The following is an 18,568-nucleotide window of genomic DNA, read 5'->3' as shown; positions in this document are numbered from 1 at the left end:
TCTTGGTATTAAAGGTAAAGGACCCAAAGAAAACAAATGTCCCATATCTTGATGATTTACTTACTAAATCAAAGATATGACTCCCTGATCCTTTATCTCCTCAGTTGGAACTGAAATTGGACTAGCAGCTGCATGCCCAGCTCTTGCAGGTCTGAATAGACTTCTCCCTAAAGAGCCTGACAGCGTCCCTGGTAGTCCCAGCGTCTAGCACATTTCATTCATTCATTCATTCATTCATTCATGTGGTGGTGTGCTGGGGCTGGCTCCTATCTGCCTGTGAAAAACAATTGTGTACATCTCTTCCCAACTCTGAGTTCAATGATGTCATGTTGGTAGCCTGAAATCTGCCATGGTGGGAGTTGTTCTTTTTTAAGTAGACTTTTTTTTTCCAGCAGTTTTAGGATCACAGCAAAATGGAACAGAAGATACAGGGAGTTCCCATATACCCCTTGTCCCCACACACACACATCCTCCCCCACTGTCAACATCCTCCAGCAGAATGATATATTTGTTACGATTGTTGAGCCTACATTGACACATCATAATCACCCGGAATGCATAGTTTACATTAGGGTTCACTCTTTGTGTTGTGCATACTATGGGTTTTGAAAAATGTGTCAAGCCATGTGTCTTTTGTTGTGGCATCACACAGAGGAGTTTCACTGCCCTAAAAATCCCCTGTGCTCTGCATATCCATCCTTCCCTCCCTCAACCCTTCCAACCACTGATCTTTTTACTGCCTCTCTAGTTTTTCCTTTTCCAGCATGCCGTGTAGTTGGAACCATACAGCGTGTAGCCTTTTCATATTGGCTTATTTCACATAGCCATGTGCATTTAAGGGCTGGGTGTGGTGGCTCACATCTGTATTCCCACCACTTTGGGAGGCCGAGGTGGGTGGATCACCTGAGGTCAGGAGTTTGAGACCAGGCTGGCCAACATGGTGAAAACCGATCTCTACTAAAAAAAAAAAATAAAAATAAAAAAATAAAAAAAAATCAGCCAGTCTTGGTGGTGGGCACCTGTAATCCCAGCTACTCGGGAAGCTGAGGCAGAAGAATTGCTTGAACCAGGGAGGCAGAGGTTGCAGTGAGTCGAGATCGCCACTGAACTCCAACTTGGGTGACAGAGTAAAACTTCATCTCAATAATAATAATAGTAATAATAATAATATACATTTAAGGATTCTCATCTTTTCACAGCTTGGTAGCTCATTTCTTTCTGAATACTATTCTATTGTCCGGAGGTACCAGTTTATTTATTCATTCCCCTATTGTAGGTCATTTTGGTTTCTTCTAAGTTTTGGCAATTATGAATAAAGCCACTATAAACATCCATGTCCAGGTCTTTGTGTGGATGTTTTCAACACCTTTCGGTAAATACCAAGGAGTATGAATGCTGGATCCTATGGTAAGATTAAGTTTAGTTTTTTAAGAAACTGCCAAATTCTCTTCTAAAGTGGCTGTGCCATTTTGCCTTCCCACTGTCAATGAATGAGAGTTCCTGTTGCTCCACATCATCAGCAGCATTTGTTGTTGTCAGTATTTTATATAAGGGGCATTCTTACAGGTGTGTGGTGATATTCCACTGTTTTAATTTGCATTTTCCTAATGACATGATATTGAGCATCTTTTTATCTCTTCACTTGCCATCTTTCTCTTATTCCATGAGCTGTCTGTTCATGTCTTTTTCCCATTTTTAAATCGGGCTATTCATTTTCTTATTGTTGAGTTTTAAGAGTTCTTTGTGTATTTTGGATCAAAGTCCTTTATCGGATATGTCTTCTGTATATATTTTCTCCTGGTCTGTGATTTGTCTTCTCATTCTCTTGGCATATGGTGGGAGTGTTTACACCACAGCACTGGCAAATACTACAAGTCAGGGCTTCCTTTCAGAGAGAGCCAATTATGAAACCTTTACCAGGACACCACTGCATCCAGGTCTCAACCATTTATTGTGTGCACTACTTACCCTTGACCTCAAAAATATTTGGTCTAGTGGAGGAGACAGATCAGTGAATCACTGACAATGGTGTTCTGAGTATTAGGACAGAGGGAGAACAAGGTTACTACAGGAACATGGGGGTGGGTACTTATGTCAACCATAATGTTGGAATGGTTTCCCAGTGGAGACCTGGAGCCCTGAGCTAAGGATTTCAAAGTAAGTAACAGCTGTCTGGACCCATGCTGCCCAATAGGCAGCCCCTTGCCACACATGGCTATTTCAGTCATTTGTATTAGCTGCATTCCAAGTGTTCAGTAGCCACATGTGGCTAGTGGCTATCACATTGGATAGAGCAGATACAGAGCTTTTCCCTCATCACAGAAAGTCCTAATAGCATTTGTCTAGACAAAACTGGGAGAAAGGATTCCAGGCAAAAAGAACACAATGTAGGAGACTCAGAGGTCTGAGAAAACATGAATCACTCTGGGAACCACAAATAGTTCTAAGGGACTGAAGTAAAGGGTGTTTGGGACTGGAAAGGTAGGAGATGTGGATGAACAAACAGGGCAGCAGGGAGATCACAAAAGGCCTTCACTGTGTAGCTAAGGAGGTTAAACTCCAGCCTGAAAGCTATGGGGAACCCTGAAGGATTTGAGCAGGAGCTTGATGTCATCAGCCTGTTTGTGAATAAGATCTCCCTGGCTGCCCTGGAGGCTGGATTACAGTGGGCCAGCCAGGAAGGCAGGGAGACCAGCACTGAGACTACTGCAGTCACCTGGGAAAGCAGTGAGAGAGGTCTGAAGTAAGGCAGTGGCTGGGGAAAGAGTGCAGAGAAGGGACAGAGTTGAGAGATGTGAAGGACCCAATGGCTGATTGTGTCTGACCCTAAAGAGGTGCTTTGTAAGTATTTGTTGATTTAATGAATGAATTATAGCAAAACTCAAACAGGTGGGTACACACCTACTGGGCTTCTAGGGGGTATCTACTGCACAAATGCCATGGTACAGGGGACACCCTTGGCTTAGTATGGACAGGCTGAAGTGTTGACTTTAGACAAAGCAAACAGCGGATATTTTGACCATGCTAATCTGTCCCCAGTGTGGGCTGTTGTGTTTCAGGTTAGCTGGGAGCTAATGATGGCATGTAGGTACATTCCCCTCCTTTTGAGCTAAAGGAGAAAGAGGCAACAGGGAGAAAGAGAAAAAAGAGATGATGGAGGGAAGGATTGGTATCCCCTGTTCTGTCCGATGGAGGGAGGGCTTGGCTGAGAAGCTCATGGAAGCTGCTGAAGGAGGCAGGGTCTAAGCTATGCCTCTCAGAATTGGGCACAGGCCATTCTCCACTCTGCCTCTTCCCCAGTCTCCTTGTCAGGTAGACTACAGGGCAGATTTGGTGTCTTGAAGGATCGGGGCCGTTCACCAGCAGATAAATGAAGTGCGTAGTGGATCCGCAGCATTTGGGTAGGCACTGTCAGCAGAGGATGTGTAGGGCAACAGAATACAACCAGAGTAGGAAGCCTGAGTACACTGGTGCCTAAACACGTAAGACACCAGCTTTCTTCTCTCAGCCTCTCGGAAGTAACCGGAGGAGAATCTGAGGGCAGTGGCTAAAGCTACTGGAACCTGGATATCATTGTAAATATGACCTCGTTTGCATCTACAGGTCTGTTAGGCTCAAGACATTGAGTTACAAAATGAGTGAATAGATGAGATGAGGCAGGTCCAATCATGTCTTCATTAGAGAAATGTTTATTGAGCCTCTGCATGCCATGCACAGTGCTAGATGCTGGGTGTACAATGGTTTACAAAACAGAGGTGACCCCTGCTCCACGGAGCTTACAGCCTAATAGCCATACAGCTCAGTCTGGTGCCATCATCTGTGTACATGCTATTCAGGAAAAGCACAGGATTCATGAGATCATCTTAGGGGAAGGATTATTTTAGATTAGGGGGCAGGGGAGGACTGTTTGGAAGTGACATTTAAATGCAGACCTGGGCCAGGCATCGTGGCTCACACCTGTAATCCCCAGTACTTTGGGAGGTAAGGCAGCGGATCACCTGAGGTCAAGAGTTCAAGACCACCCTGGCCAACATGGTGAAACCCCATCTCTACCAAAAATGCAAAAATTAGCCAGGCGTGGTGGCATGCCATTGTAATCCCAGCTACTCAGGAGGCTGAGGTGGGAGAATCACTTGAATTAGGGAGGCAGAGGCTGCAGTGAGCTGAGATCGCATCACTGCACTCTGATCTTGGCAACAGAGCAAGACCCCATCTCAAAAACAAACAGAGAAACAAACAAACAAACAAACAAACAAACAAACAAACAAACCCAGACCTGGAGATGAATAAGAGTTAGCAGGGTTAGCAGGTGAGGAGCAGGAGATGTGCCTTCAGGCAGCAAGAATGGCAAGTGCGAAAGGTTTGGGGACAAATCCTTGGCCATTTGGAGGCTGAAAGGCCAGTCGGGCAGGAGCATAAAAGCAAGGAGCGGGAGAGGCAGAAGAGGAGGCTGAGGAGGGAGGCAGGGGCCAGACTTCACAGGGCCATTTATTAAGACTTTGAACTTAAGCCTAAATCCAGCAGGAAGGGGAGTGATGTGATCAGATTTATTTTTACAAAGATCGCTTTGGCATCTGTGAGGAGGAGCGGATTACAGGAGGGAATGCAGGGAGAGAGGTATGAAAGCTGGCAGTTGCCAAAGGGACAGGTGATAGCGGCATGGCCAAAGTGATGGGGTGAAGCGGAGGAACCGAAGAAGCAGTTTTTAAAAAGAATTGAGACAGGCTGGGCACCGTGGCTCATGCCTGTAATCCCAGCACTTTGGGAGGGCAAGGCAGGCAGATCACGAGGTCAAGAGATCAAGATCATCCTGGCCAACATGGTGAAACCCCATCTCTACTAAAAATACAAAAATTAGCTGGGCATGGTGGCGCGTGCCTGTAGTCCCAGCTACTTGGGAGGCTGAGGCAGGAGAATAGCTTGAACCTGGGAGGCGGAGGTTGCAATGAGCCAAGATGGCGCCACTGCACTCCAGCCTGGTGACAGAGCGGGACTTCATCTCAAAAAAAAAAAAAAAAGAATTGAGACAATAAAGGTTTTTCTCACACCCTTGCCTTGGTATAGATGGCCTGAAACATTGGCTTCGACAAGGCAAACAGCAAATATTTTGGCTATGCTAATCTGTCCCTAGTGTGGGCCATTGTGTTTTAGGTTAGCTGGGACCACAGTCCCCTGCCTCAACCAGGGCCACATCTGACCAGAGTCAGTTTTCTGTCTAAAGATTTCCTCACAAAGCTTTCACAACTTTCTTGCTCATGTTTAAAATAATTACAATAAGGAAATAGTAATTATCGTAGGAAATTCCTGTTTGCATTTCATCTGAATTCCTCTCACGTTATATTTTTTTATTTTAAAGATGCTAAAATAAGTCACCTGCGCCGCCAAATATGAATGATGCCATAACGACAGTTCTGAATTGCATCTGTCCCAAAGCCAAAGCGACCTATTCGTAAGCAGCAAAGAAAAATGGCCGAATATCCTCAGAAAAAGAGCCCAATTAAGAGTTTTGCTCACTGCGGAATTCTTTGCCTTTGCTACTTAACATGTAGACCCAGCACCTGCTCGTTAGAAATTCAGGACCAAGAAGGAAGCTGCATCTGAACACAATCCCCAGGCAATTTGTAAGTACTTGACATTTTGAGAAGCACCATGCTTAGGTCACCCTAGGGCCATCTAAAAGTGGGTGGGCAGCCGCAGGTGCCAGGTATTTGAAATGCGGTGAGACACACAGCAAGCGGTTAGGAAAACCCAACTGGTCCAATAGGAAGCGGCTTTTCTCTGGAAGCCCCAAGCTCCCAAGTCATGTAGAGCATTGCAGCCAAGCTCGGAGACAGTGTGTTGGCTACTGGTTGTGTGGCTGGTGAGAGGCTCCGAGTGGACCCTCCCCTGGTGCTGAAACGCTGTCAGGTAGACACTAGGACCCGTGGGGATACACGGGGAGGTGTTCCCCTGGCAGCACCAGAGGCTGAGCGGGGTTGAGCTCTCCTTCCCCCTCCCTCTGTAACGTGGACAGTTGGTTCTTGTCCTCTTCACCTGGCTGCTAAGAGCCCTCATTGCTTGTGGGTGGTTTGGGTGACTTTCCTGCTTCCTTCTGAATGGAGGTGTGCTGATGAACAGGGCAAGGACGCTTTGGCATCTCAGTAAAAAATACTCTGCAGTGGCTTTTGCTAGAACAGAACACTGAGTTCCAGGGGTTCTAAAAGCTCTGCTCATACTGCCTGCCTATGGGGTCAGCTCCTGCAGGCTGATGACCCCTGGCACCCCTCGGTCTCGCTGTCACTCTCTACCTGAGGAGTATGTGGCACAGACACCAGACACAGCCTGGCCAGACAAGGACGCTTTGTTTCATTACTGTGTTCTTGAGAAGTCTTTCAAGGCACAAACCTCGATCAGAATCGAATCACGTACCTCCAACTAGAGCTGGTCCTCCCACATCATCAGACAACTGGATGAAGTTTGTGGGCTGTTTAAAGCATATGGTTTGTAAACACTGTAAAATCAAACATTACTTCTGACTTTTATTTACTGTAGCATTTCACATTACTTAGCACCAAAATAGCTGAAGAGGTCTTCTCTGCCTTTGTTCTTTCTCCTGTTCTTTTTCTTATGCTTCTTTGCTCCCTGCCTTCTGCAGCAGTGGTTTCTCCACTCTGATTCTTCCTCTCCCAGCTTATCACCCCTCCTCCTGCACGTGTGCCCATGAGCTCCACACCGCTGTCCTCCCCGGGCCTACCGGCTCTCTCCCTTTCCTCCTCTGTCCTCTCTTGCTGCCCCTTGACCCTCCGGGGTGTCTTAGCTACCTTTCCCTCTCTCTGCTTTCAATTCCAAAAGCTGCAGGCACTCCTTACTCACGCTCGACTCCCCGCTGCCTCCACCAGGCTATTTTCTTTTGCCTCCTGATACCTACCACAGAGTCCCTTTTTTCCTCTTTCCTCTAAAGGAGGAAACATGGGGATCAGAGAATTGTAGAATCAGAGTCACAAGGGACACTGCTTGTGCTACACTGGCAGTTACTTCTGAGTCAGAAAACCTTTCTTCTCCTATCACCTTCAATAATGGCTGCCCCCCACCCCGTCCCTCCTTAGAGCAGGAGAGGCTGGGGAAGAGAAAACTTCCAGGCTCCTTCACCAACGCTTTCACCCCTCTTTCCTGTCTCTACACACACACATGCATGCACACAAGCACACGTACATATAAGCACACATGTGCACACATGCAGGAATGTGCACATATGCACATACAGGCACATATGTGTACACATGCAGGGGTGCACACACATGCATAGAAAAGCACGTGTACACACAGGGGTGCACACACATGCACATGCAAGCACACATGTGCACACACGCAGGGGTGCTCACCCACACTCACAAACTCTGGATGCCCCGGTGCAGACAGTGTTTGTGCCTGGCCTCCCCTAAGGCCCTGAGCTTCCTCTCCAGTGTCTCTTTCCTCCCTGGCCAGGCTGACCTGTGCTTCACACCTCCAGGGTGAGCCTTGGACACATGATTCTAGTGTGAGGTGGTGGCAAGGGACAGCCGTGGTGGGGCTCCTTGCTCCAAGTGCAACTCTTGGGTGGTGGGAGGGCAGCAATGATCAGCCTGAGCAGGAAACTCAGGTCAAAGCCAGCTTCCACCTCGGGTCATGTTTAGTCAATCAGTTGACAGTCAATGCTCTTATCAAGTGAGCTACTTTCCATGCCACTGGGCAGGGCATCTTCAAAACAGAAAATTCAGACGGAAAATGAACAGAACCCTGAAGATACACCCTTGTAACCATAAAACAATGACTCTAAAATGCAGCATTCTCAGCCAGAGCTTCTCCAAACACTTTACGGAATCTAGGGTGCTATTTCTTTCATAGCTGGGGAAACAGTTACATTGAGTAAGTTGCTTGGGGACCGTAGAAAAATCTCTTGATTTCCCAGTACTTGGCTTCTCACATTGAACATTCATTTGAAAGGCCCAAGGAACATTAATTTGAACAGAGATGAAAGTCTCGGCTAGGTGTTGACTAGGAGGCCAGCCTCGCACAGGCAGAGTCTCTCCAACCCAGCCCTGCTTCCACATCCCCGCCCAGACTTGCTGGCTGCCCGCGGCACAAAGCTGCACCTTAATTCCTAATGCAGCAGTGCCCGCCCCTTGGAGGACAGGAGGAGAGCTGCCTGCAAACCCTCCAGGTGAGCGGGGCTTGCAGGTGAGCTAGGATGTGCCCCACCGAGTCCAACTCCACCCTATTGCTCTGAGTCCAGTGCCGAGGTGTGGTCTTTGCTTAGCTGTTCTCCGTGAAAATTCCCAAGACAAGGAAGAAGCAGTGACAGCTCAGGCCAGGACAAAGCTCCATTTCGTTTCCCTGCCCCACCCCCAACTCCCCCACTGCCTTCCACATACCCCTGAGGGGAGCAGAAAAGCAAGTGTGAATATTATTCTCCACCTGAGTTCCCTTTTGCATTAACTAATTACCAGCCCAATTGCCAATAAATTACTAGTATAAAAAGTTGTGTGTGTACACCGAGAGACGTAGAGAGATATATGTATATAGAGTCATGGGGTCCAGCCTTTTTTACTTGCCCTCTCTCTTGTGGGCAGCTTCAGACAAGAAGCTTCTGTCCCCTGAAGACTTCATCGGGTCATGGGAGCCACATAGTTGGCAGGGAAGAGGCCCAGTTTGTTGTGCAGGCGGCCGGTCCACCAGGATGGGTTGGAGCTGTCCAGGACCTCCACCACCTCCCCGCTGTGGAATCCCAGCTCATCATCCTCCAGGGCCTCAAAGTCGTACAGCGCCCGGGCCCACCGCACTCGCTGTTGGGGGAAGCACAGAGGAGGCTCTGCTGAGCTGTGGGCTGGGCAGGCAGGGAAGGGTCTGCTGGCTCCTCCCACCACATCCAAGTCCTTTGAGAGCAACATTCCCTGAAGGCTGACCCCTCTGTAACTTTTAAAAAAAATTTTGTAGGCTAGGTGTGGTGGCTTACACCTGTAATCCCTGCACTTTGGGAGGCCGAGGCAGGTGGATCACCTGAGGTCAGGAGTTCAAGACCAGCCTGACCAACATGGAGAAACTCCATCTCTACTGAAAATACAAAATTAGCTGGGCGTGGTGGCACATGCCTGTAATCCCAACTACTTGGGAGGTTGAGACAGGAAATTGCTTGAACCCAGGAGGCGGAGGTTGCGGTGAGCTGAGATTGCACCATTGAACTCCAGCCTGGGCAACAAGGTGAAACTCCGTCTCAAAAAAAAAAAAATATGTAGAGATGGGGTCTTGCTATGTTGCTGAGGCTGGTTTTAAACCCTTGGCTTCAAGCGATCCTCCTGCCCTGGCCTCCCAAGTAGCTGGAACTGCAGGTGTGAGCCACCACGCCCAGCTATCCTGCTCACCAGAACTCACCAGCTTCACTCTGGAGACTTAGGACGTTTACCAACAGATGTTATTGTTCATGGTCCCAAGAGGCTCCCTGAGAATCACTCTCCTCACATCAATAGGTGTATTTTCAGCTTCTTTGAGTGACAAACATAATGGCAATATGTCCCAAATAACAGCCCTGGGTGTTAGGGCAATCAGGTCACAAGTCAAGATGGATCACAGGCCAGGCACGGTGGCTCATGCCTGTAATCACAGCACTTTGGGAGGCTGAGGTAGAAGGACTGCTTGAGCCCATGAGTTCGAGACCAGCTTGCCCAATGTATCGAGAGCTTATCTCTACAAATAATACACTTAGCTACTTGGGAAGCTAAGGCAGGAGGATTGCTTGAGCCTAGGAGTTTGAATCTGCAGTGAGCCATGATTGTGCCACTGCACTCGAGCCTGGGAAACAGAGTGAGACCCTGTCTCACCCCCCACCCCACCCCCCCAAAAAAGGAATGATAAAGGCCATGGTAAAGAACTATGATAAAGATGATAAAGAACTAGAACCAAGAACTATGAGAACAGGGAAGGCCTGGCACCAGACTGAGACTGTGCTGGCTCAGCCCCAGGCCTCCCCAGATGTTCCATCATCTCTCATTTGATCTGTGTGGGTTTTTTGTTTTTGTTTTTGAGACAAAGTCTACTCTGTCACCCAGGCTGGAGTGCAGTGGTGCGATCTCAGCTCACTGCAACCTCTGCCTCCCAGCAGATGTTATTTCAAGCGATTCTCCTGCCTCAGCCTCCCAAGTAGCTGGGATTACAGGCGCCCACCACCACATGAGCTAACTTTTTGTATTTTTAGTAGAGATGGGGTTTCATCATGTTGGCCAGGCTGGTCTCAAACTCCTGACCTCAGGTGATCCACTCGCCTCAGCCTCCCAAAGTGTTGAGATTGCAGGTGTGAGCCACCACACCCGGCCAGATCTGTGTGATTTGAGTCTCTCCTGCCTCATCTCCTCCACTGAGCTCTGTCCTGGGGCCTTTCCCCAGGGATCCCAGAGAGGGACGGCTCCCATACCCCTGCTGCCTGGAGCTGCACTGGGTCTGTGTGTCTCCGATGCATGAGGGCCGTGTTCATTTCACTGCCCAGGCCAGCACCACAGTGCCCGTCATTTATGTCAAGGCTGCCTCCTCGGCGTTCCTGGAAATATACAACAGAAGACTGGTCACCCCACTGCCAGGACATCTCCCACAGGCTCCCCCGGTGCCTGGCTCAGATGCCATCCACACAGCCGGTATATTCCAGGAATACTTACTGATGATGACAATAAAACCTCCACGCTGAGGGGGAGGAGGACCTAAGGTCTAAAGGGACCTTAGATTCTGAAGGCAAAGAAGGCAAAGGTGGGTTTTATTTATTCAGTCAAAAAATATTTATCAGGCACCTACCATGTGTCCAGCAGCAGACACAAAGGAAATATAGCTGGAAAGAGAAGGTCTCTGACTTCATGGAGCTTCCATTTAGAGGAGGAACCAAGCACATTTAAGTGGTAAGTGAGCAGAGAGAAGAAATGTCTATATCTGCCTGGGAAATCAAGGAAGGCTTCACAGAGGAGGTGATGCTTGAACTCTAGCTTAAAGGAGGAGCAGGACTGGCCAGGAAGGGGGTTATCAGGCAGAGGGATCAGCATGTAAAATACCACAAAGGCATGAGAGGAAACACAATAGACCATTTGGGTAACTAAGGTAGTGTGGGGCTGCTGGAATGTGTGTTTGCACGGGGAGTCAGGTAGGGGGGCAGGTAGCAGGGATGAGGCTGGGGAAATAGATTCTGGCAGCTCACAAAGGACTTTGCGTGCCCTGCTAAGGAATTTACGAATGATGTTATCTCGCTGTATTGTCCATTAAAGTAAGCCGCCTGAAATCCCATTGGGAACAAGGCGGGGGACAGATAGACAGATAGATAGATAGATAGATAGATAGATAGATAGATAGATAGATAAACAAACAAGGCTCTGTTATGCATATTAAGCCTTTCTTTCTTGTGGATCTCCACAGCCAGATGGGTTAAGGGGCATGAATAGATTTGGAATTGTGCTGATAGGAAAATGAAGCAATTGTTCACTGAGTCCTCTGGAGAAGAATGTGTGTGTGTGTGTGTGTGTGTGTGTGTGTGTGTGTGTTTGTGTGTGTGTCAGAGAGAGAGAGTGCATGTGTGTCTGTGTGTGTGTGTGTGTGTGTGTGTATGTATGTGGCTGGGCCAGGCCTGGAGGGGAGGCAGGTTCTCCTTCTCACCGGACTGTGCCCACTGCCTTCATTCCAGATACCTGGTGGAAATGATGGTGCTGCAGATACCGCTGCTGTGGTGGCTGGGGTGCTGGGGCATACTGCGGAGGCTGTGGCTGGTGCTGCTGCAGGGGAAGGGTCGGGGGGTGATCCGACACCTTCCGGTTCATCGAAGGCCGGATTTCTTCTCCCACATCCCCACTGAGGTGTGGGCCTCCCTGGGACCTCCGGTCCAGGCTGTTGCCTCGGCGACCCTGGGAGAGAGAACAGAGATGACGCAGATGTGTCCTCCTCTCTGACCTTCTGGCTCTGCCCCACCCTCGGGCAGTTGTTCTCAGACCCTGCTCCTCCTGTCCCTATCCTGGTGGGGTGGGGACAGCTGAAAGAATTGATGCTTCAGACCTTCACATTTTCCAAAGTGGCCTCTGCATTCTTGGATCCTCCCAGTTTTAGGAATTCAGGTCTGGGGTTCACAGACTAACATTTTCTGCTTGGTAGCCATTTAGTCAATTTCCAGGGGTGCTTGTTTTTCTCTGTGTAATCAAGCTGAAATATTCCATTTTACTGACACAATGTCACCCCTTCTTATCACATGTTCCCACATGGCTGGACAGCCTACCTTCTAGATAAGCTCCACTGTTGACTTTGCATGATTTTAAACTGTCATTTATAGCCTGGTGATAGAGACGCAAACAGCAACTTTGCAAAACCTTGGGAACCAGGCCTGCCACTGGGCGTGGGGGAAGAAGCAAGGCCTTTCTCCCTAATGTTAGAATACCCTATTGTTATTTTCATGTAACAAACAATTACATAGGTCCTGGGCATAGTATATACCAGGCACTGTTCTAACCGCTTTACAATTATCAACTCATTTAATCCTGTTTAATGCAATTTGATACTGCTTCTCTTATCTCTGAATACACCTCCTAGTGAGTTACTCTGTCTATTTCCTGGTTAGAGTGATTCACAAGGTCTTGGCTAACCTTTGTTTTCCTTTTTGAAGTTCTGTGTGCACTTGGTGGGAACTTCTTTCCTCCTTTGGCAGTAACTTCTCAGGCTTGCCTTTCTTGAAAAGGATTTTCTTGACTTCCCCAAAGCGTACATTGCTTTCATGGTCTTAATGCCTTTTCAAATAACCTGTCCCTAGGATTTCAGCTATTCTAGTGAATGCTTCTTCCTGTGATACCTGTCTCTTATAACCATGTTATTTCCTTTGAAAAATAGTTTATAAATTGGTATGTGTGTGTTTGTGTATGTGTATGTGTGAGTGTGTTCATGTGTGAACTTACTTATGGGAGGCAAGTTAACATTTCCTTTCCTTTTTTTTTGTGGGGGGGACAAGTCTCACTCTGTCACCCAGGCTGGAGTGCAGTGGCGTGATCTCGGCTCACTGCAACTTCCACCTCCCAGATTCAAGCAATTCTCCTGCCTCAGCCTCCTGAGAAGCTGGGACTACAGGCTTATGCCACCATGCCCAGCTAATTTTTGTATCTTTAGTCAAGACGAGGTTTCACTATATTGGCCAGGATGGTCTGGATCTCTAGACCTCGTGATCTACCCACCTTGGCCTCCCAAAGTGCTGGGACTACAGGCATGAGCCACCGCGCCCGGCCAAGTTAACATTTTCTTAGTGCTTAGTATGCACCAGATTCTGGCAGTACTTAGCTGTATTACCTCATTTAATCCTCACAACAGTCCAGTGAGGGAGGTTTTATTGTTCTCTCCACTCTACAGATGAGAAAACTGATACTCAGAAGGTTTCTTAACTTGGCTAGGTAATACAAGTAGCTAAGTGATTAAATCAGGATTTCATACCAGGTCTGTCTGATGCATTTTCTTTTAAAGCAACACTCTGTATTCCAAACAGTTCCAACAGCAAGAATTCCAAGTGCAGATTTCTCCTCTGGTGTCCTCCCCACCCCCAATTCTATCATCACACTCCACCTGCTGATTTAATTCCTGGACTCTAGGCTGTTCCTTAATGCCCTGTCTGTAGCACCCCCAACTCCTTCATCCTTGGGCAACTCTTAAGCTCGGTTGAAAACTTTGGTGTAGCAATGTCTACAAATAACAAAAAAATAGCACCTGCGGCTGGGCGTGGTGGCTCATGCCTGTAATCCCAGCACTTTGGGAGGCAGAGGCTGGTGGGTCATGAGGTCAGGAGTTCGAGACCAGCCTGACCGACATGGTGAAACCCCATCTCTACTACAAATACAAAAATTAGCCAGGCATGGTGGTTCGCGCCTGTAGTCCCAGCTACTCAGGAGGCTGAGGCAGGATAATCACCTGAACCTGGGAGGCAGAGGTTGCAGTGGGCCAAGATTATACCACTGCACTCTAGCCTGGGAGACAGAGCAAGACTCTATCTCAAAATAAATAAATAAATAAAAGAAAACCCAGCACCTGCAGTAGGAGCTGATGTTTGTTGAGTGCAGTGTGGTGAGGAATAACAGGAGGCATGAGACACATTATCTTCTCCCACCTTCATAGCCACCCTGGGAGGTAGATATTACCATTATCCCTATTTTATGCATGAGGAGACTGAGGCTCAAACAACTTCCAAAGTCACACAACTAGGAAGTGTTGCACTCAGAGTTCAGAGTTCTGTCTTTCAGTCTACTCAGAGGATCTGCCCCGCCTATGCATTTTTCCTGGTGGTTCGAGTGAGAACTCGCGCTGCCTAAACTCTCTAGATTGGGGTTGATCAGGACCTGGAGCATACCTGGTCTTCTCGGGTTCTGTCTCTGAGGAAGATCTGCTTCTGTTTGGAGATAGAAGTTGTCCTGTAGTAGTCCACCAGCTTATTTAGGGAGGGGAACTTCTCAGTCCATAGGAAGTAATTGCCCTTGTTGTCTCGCATGACCTTGAAGTGTTGAACGTCATCCTCATGCCTGGAGATCAAGGTAAAAGGAAACTGTATGTTACACTGTGATGATGTCCCTACCTCCAGGCTGCTTGCATCTGAGATGCAGTTCTCTTTGGGCAGGAGATGTAGATTTGGATGACTCCCTCGTCACCAGGCAGGTGGGCCAGCCCAGTCAGGCTTCAGCAGGAGCTTTGTAGGATGGACCACTTAGGATACAAGCTACGCTAGAGGGGATTTACATCAGAAGAAGGTAATCAGGTGAGCTAAAATTTGTCTTGGACACTGGAACTAACCTTTGACAAGAAAAGCATGTTCCAAGTGCTGTAACGACTAAGAGATCAAAGACCTTTTGACGATGTTTATTTGCAAGATCTGAGTGGGGGTATTTCAAGCTCCTATTATTTTTCTGTTATTACAGTACTTTGAACCATCTCTTTTAAGCTCATAAACTAGCACTGGCAGGTAAGAAGCTACTCTCTTCCCTAAGAAATATGTCACATTTGTTCTCTATGTAATAAGGATATCTTGATCTTGGTTTATGTTTTGCATAAATAAGGTTACAAAGTGTTTTCAGCTTTTGGGGTAAATAGCTTTGTATGAAATCACAGAGGTTTTTTATCTTTCTTTTTTTTTTAGACAGAGTCTCACTCTGTTGCCCAGGCTGAAGTGTAGTGGTGCGATCTTGGCTCACTGCAACCTCCATCTCTGAGTTTAAGTGATTCTCCTGTCTCAGCCTTCTGAGTAACTGGGATTACAGGCGCCCACCACGATGCCTGGCTAACGGCTAACTTTTTCGTATTTTTAGTAAAAAGATTGGGTTTCACCATGTTGGTCAGGCTGGTCTCAAAGTCCTGACCTCTGGTGATCCACCCACCTTGGCCTCCCAAAGTGCTGGGATTACAGGTGTGAGCCACCACACTGGGTGGAATGATAGAGTTTTAATTGAAAACTCTATCATTGGAGAGTTTAGCCTTACTTCTCCAATGATAGTATCATTACTTCTCCAATGATCTTGGAGATTGTTTAGCCTTACTTCTCCATTTCACAGATGAGAACACTGAGAGGACTCAGAGAGGCCCAGGGTTGAGGCCAGAACCCCTGAGTCTCTGACTCCAGTCTAGTGAGCTTGGCCTGTCAAGCCATGTAAACATGATAGCGTCTTTTAGATCAGCACCTTTTGATACCAGTCTAGACTCACAAGTGATGGGACACGTTTGAATCAGGGCTAGAGAAAATGGATTTTATCTATTTAGGAAGGGTGGGCTGAGCCTTTACCATTAGATCCAGTTTTACTTCATTGCCAAGTCATTCTCTTTTGGATGTAAAGTTTATTTTTCAAACAGTCATACATTTATATCTAAAAATAAACCGGCACTAGTGATGCCAACTGCCTGATATAAAAGAAAGGTCAAGGATTTTAAAGGGTCTCAGAGAATAAAGATACCTCTGAGAGTAAGTGGAGGTTTCTTAGGGATGGATTTAGGGATCTGTGTTAAGAAGGAGATGGAAATTCTGACCCTCAATCTCATCTTATGTGCTGGGATTGCTCATAGCGGGGTGAAGCCAAAGGTTGTATAAGTGGCCTCTCGCTTGACTGATTTGGGGTGGTAATCAACACATCACAATCACTGCGTAGTCTTCCCCTTGGTTTTTGGCACCAACAGATACTTTCTTCATTCTAAGACAACGTGGCTCAACTCAAAGTCATTACCCTTCACATCTGGGTGAGGAGGAGGAAATACGCTTGTGATATTATAATTATTCATCCACCACCTCATAGTCAAAGAACTCAGAGTGTGAAACACTGCCCCTTTTACTCTGATGAGTTGTAAGGGTGGATGTGAGGGTTGTAGTTGGTCATCTGGGTCTACAAGGAGAGGCCTGACCACTGTCTCAAGCCTGAAGAGCAACAGAGGAAAGGATGCGATTCAGGGCGCTAGACTCCGAAATCTAGTGGTTTAGGCCCTTAACAAATGCTGAGTGATAGAACTGCAATTAGTTCTTAATTATCTGTGCCCATGACAGATGTAAAAATAATTAACAATGATTTTGCTTTGGAATATATTATACTACATTTCTTTAGAAGATGTGATAATGATTATGGTAATTGTCACCAGAACTAGAAGCTTCATTGCCTCAATATCAGGGGAAGACTTTGGCAGAAGTCAAGGCTGACTGTTTTGTAAAATTCACTTTAATAAAGGAAATATAAACCATAGTTTCAGGGTCGGGTGTGATGGCTCATGCCTGTAATCCCAACACTTTGGGAGGCCAAGGCGGAAAGATCACATGAGGCCAGGAGTTCAGGACCAGCCTGGACAACATGGCAAAACCCCCTCTCTACTAAATCCCTACCCACACACACAAATTAGCTGTGTGTGGTGGTGTGAACCTGTGGTCCCAGCTACTTAGGAGGCTGAGGCATAAGAATCGCTTTGAACCTGGGAGGCGGAGGTTGCAGCGAGCCAAGATCGCGCCACTGCACTCTAACCTGGGCGACAGAACGAGACTGTCTCAAAAAAACAAAAAACCCCACAAAAACCATAGTTTCTAGCTGAAAAATCAGAGTCAACTTCATGCAAACCAAAGGCCCAAGAGATACCCCTCAGTCTAACAAATTACTTGGTCAAGTTTATAATGGGGCAGAGAGGGGAGTCTTAAGAAATAGATTTCATTTGGGCCGGGCGTGGTGGCTCACACCTGTAATCCCAGCACTTTGGGAGGCTGAGGCAGGTGGATCATGAGTTCAGGAGTTCAAGACCAGCCTGGACAATATGGTGAAACCCTGTCTCTACTAAAAATACAAAAATTAGCTGGTTGTAGTGGTGCGCACCTGTAGTCCCAGCTACTCAGGAGGCTGAGGCAGGAGAATCGTTTGAACTCGGGAGGCAGAGGTTGCAGTGAACTGAGATCGTGCCACTGCACTCCAGCCTGGGAGAGAGAGCAAGCCTCCATCTCAAAATTAAAAAAAAAAAAAGATTTGACTTGTAATATATATACACATACATGTTAAATATATGTATAAATACTTTTTTCTAACAATATATGTACATAATTTTTTTTCTTTTGAGAGAGGGTCTTACTCAGTCACCCAGGCTGGAGTGCAGTGGCACAATCTCGGCTCACTGCAGCCTCAACCACCGAGGCTCCAGCAATCCTTTTACCTCAACCTCCCAAGTAGTTGGGACCACAGGCATGTGCCACTGCACTGGGTTAATTTTTTATTTTCAGTAGAGATGAGGTCTTGTTATGTTGCCCAGGCTGATCTCCAACTCCTCAGCTCAAGCAATCCTCCTACCTCAGCCTCCCAAAGTGCTGGGAGTACAGGGATGAGCCACCTTGCCGACCTTGACTTGTAATATATGTTAATGGAGCAAAATTTCATTAATGAAGACCTAACAAGATTAGAATTTGGGATACATCAATATTGGCCTGAACTAAACATTACCATTCCCCAAGCTATAAAAAGAAAGTTTCCGTTGAGGAAAATTAAGAGTTTAAGCAAGATTGCAAGCGCGATGCAAGAGACCGCTTTAAAGTAATGCATGCGTACAAATTGTTGACATGTTGTTAGTCTTTCCTACCTATGCTTTAAAATATCCATTCTTTCTAAATAGCAAAGTGGCCATGGTTTATTACCTGAGATTAGATTTCTGTACTAAAAACAAAAAGGAAAAGCTGCATGCCTTTCAAAATACATTGAATAAACCGGATCGGTATTTCCCGTTAGTAACCTGGTAGTAAGGTTTTACTTACTTCTCCCGATCTGCTAACACCATTACATTCTTGTAGTTTCACATGTGGTCAAGTCTGATACGTGACTTGTGATCTCCAACATGCTGACCACACACAGTGTGTTCGGAATCGGGCTTCCGAGTTTAGGGCTGTGTAATGTCTACACGTGGACTGAGTCACTTCCTACAGGGTGCTGCCTCTTAGTGAGGCTTCCTGTTACAGTCCTCCCGCGCTCCTGGCCCTCCTTGGCTCTGTTTTGTTGTTTTCGGTTTTGCTGTACTGTACTGTGTTGAAGTAGCCTTTCTTTTTATTCAGCTGCCAACAACTAACTATATA

General features: G+C 47.0%; 1 protein-coding gene across 4 annotated transcripts in view; it reads right to left on the bottom strand.

Annotated features, from left to right (window-relative positions):
* Positions 1–3,666: 3,666 nt before the first annotated feature.
* Positions 3,667–18,568, bottom strand: part of GRAP2 (GRB2 related adaptor protein 2) — a 75,418-nt gene continuing 60,516 nt past the window's right edge. For all 4 annotated transcript variants that reach the window (XM_012459009.2, XM_012459010.3, XM_012459011.3 and 1 more), the window contains 4 exons: positions 14,354–14,522; positions 11,673–11,885; positions 10,424–10,546; positions 3,667–8,801 (listed from right to left, as the gene is read on the bottom strand). In XM_012459009.2, coding sequence (XP_012314432.1) covers positions 8,622–8,801; positions 10,424–10,546; positions 11,673–11,885; positions 14,354–14,522 — 685 coding nt within the window. In that variant the 3' untranslated portion in view covers positions 3,667–8,621. The remainder of the gene's footprint in view (positions 8,802–10,423; positions 10,547–11,672; positions 11,886–14,353; positions 14,523–18,568) is intronic.

The sequence above is a fragment of the Aotus nancymaae genome, unplaced genomic scaffold, assembly GCF_030222135.1.
Source record: "Aotus nancymaae isolate 86718 unplaced genomic scaffold, 86718_ANA_hifiasm-v0.15.2.pri h1tg000076l, whole genome shotgun sequence".
Classification (NCBI taxonomy): domain Eukaryota; kingdom Metazoa; phylum Chordata; class Mammalia; order Primates; family Aotidae; genus Aotus; species Aotus nancymaae.
Note: the sequence above shows the minus strand (reverse complement) of the source record. Positions and strands in the feature narration are given on the sequence as shown.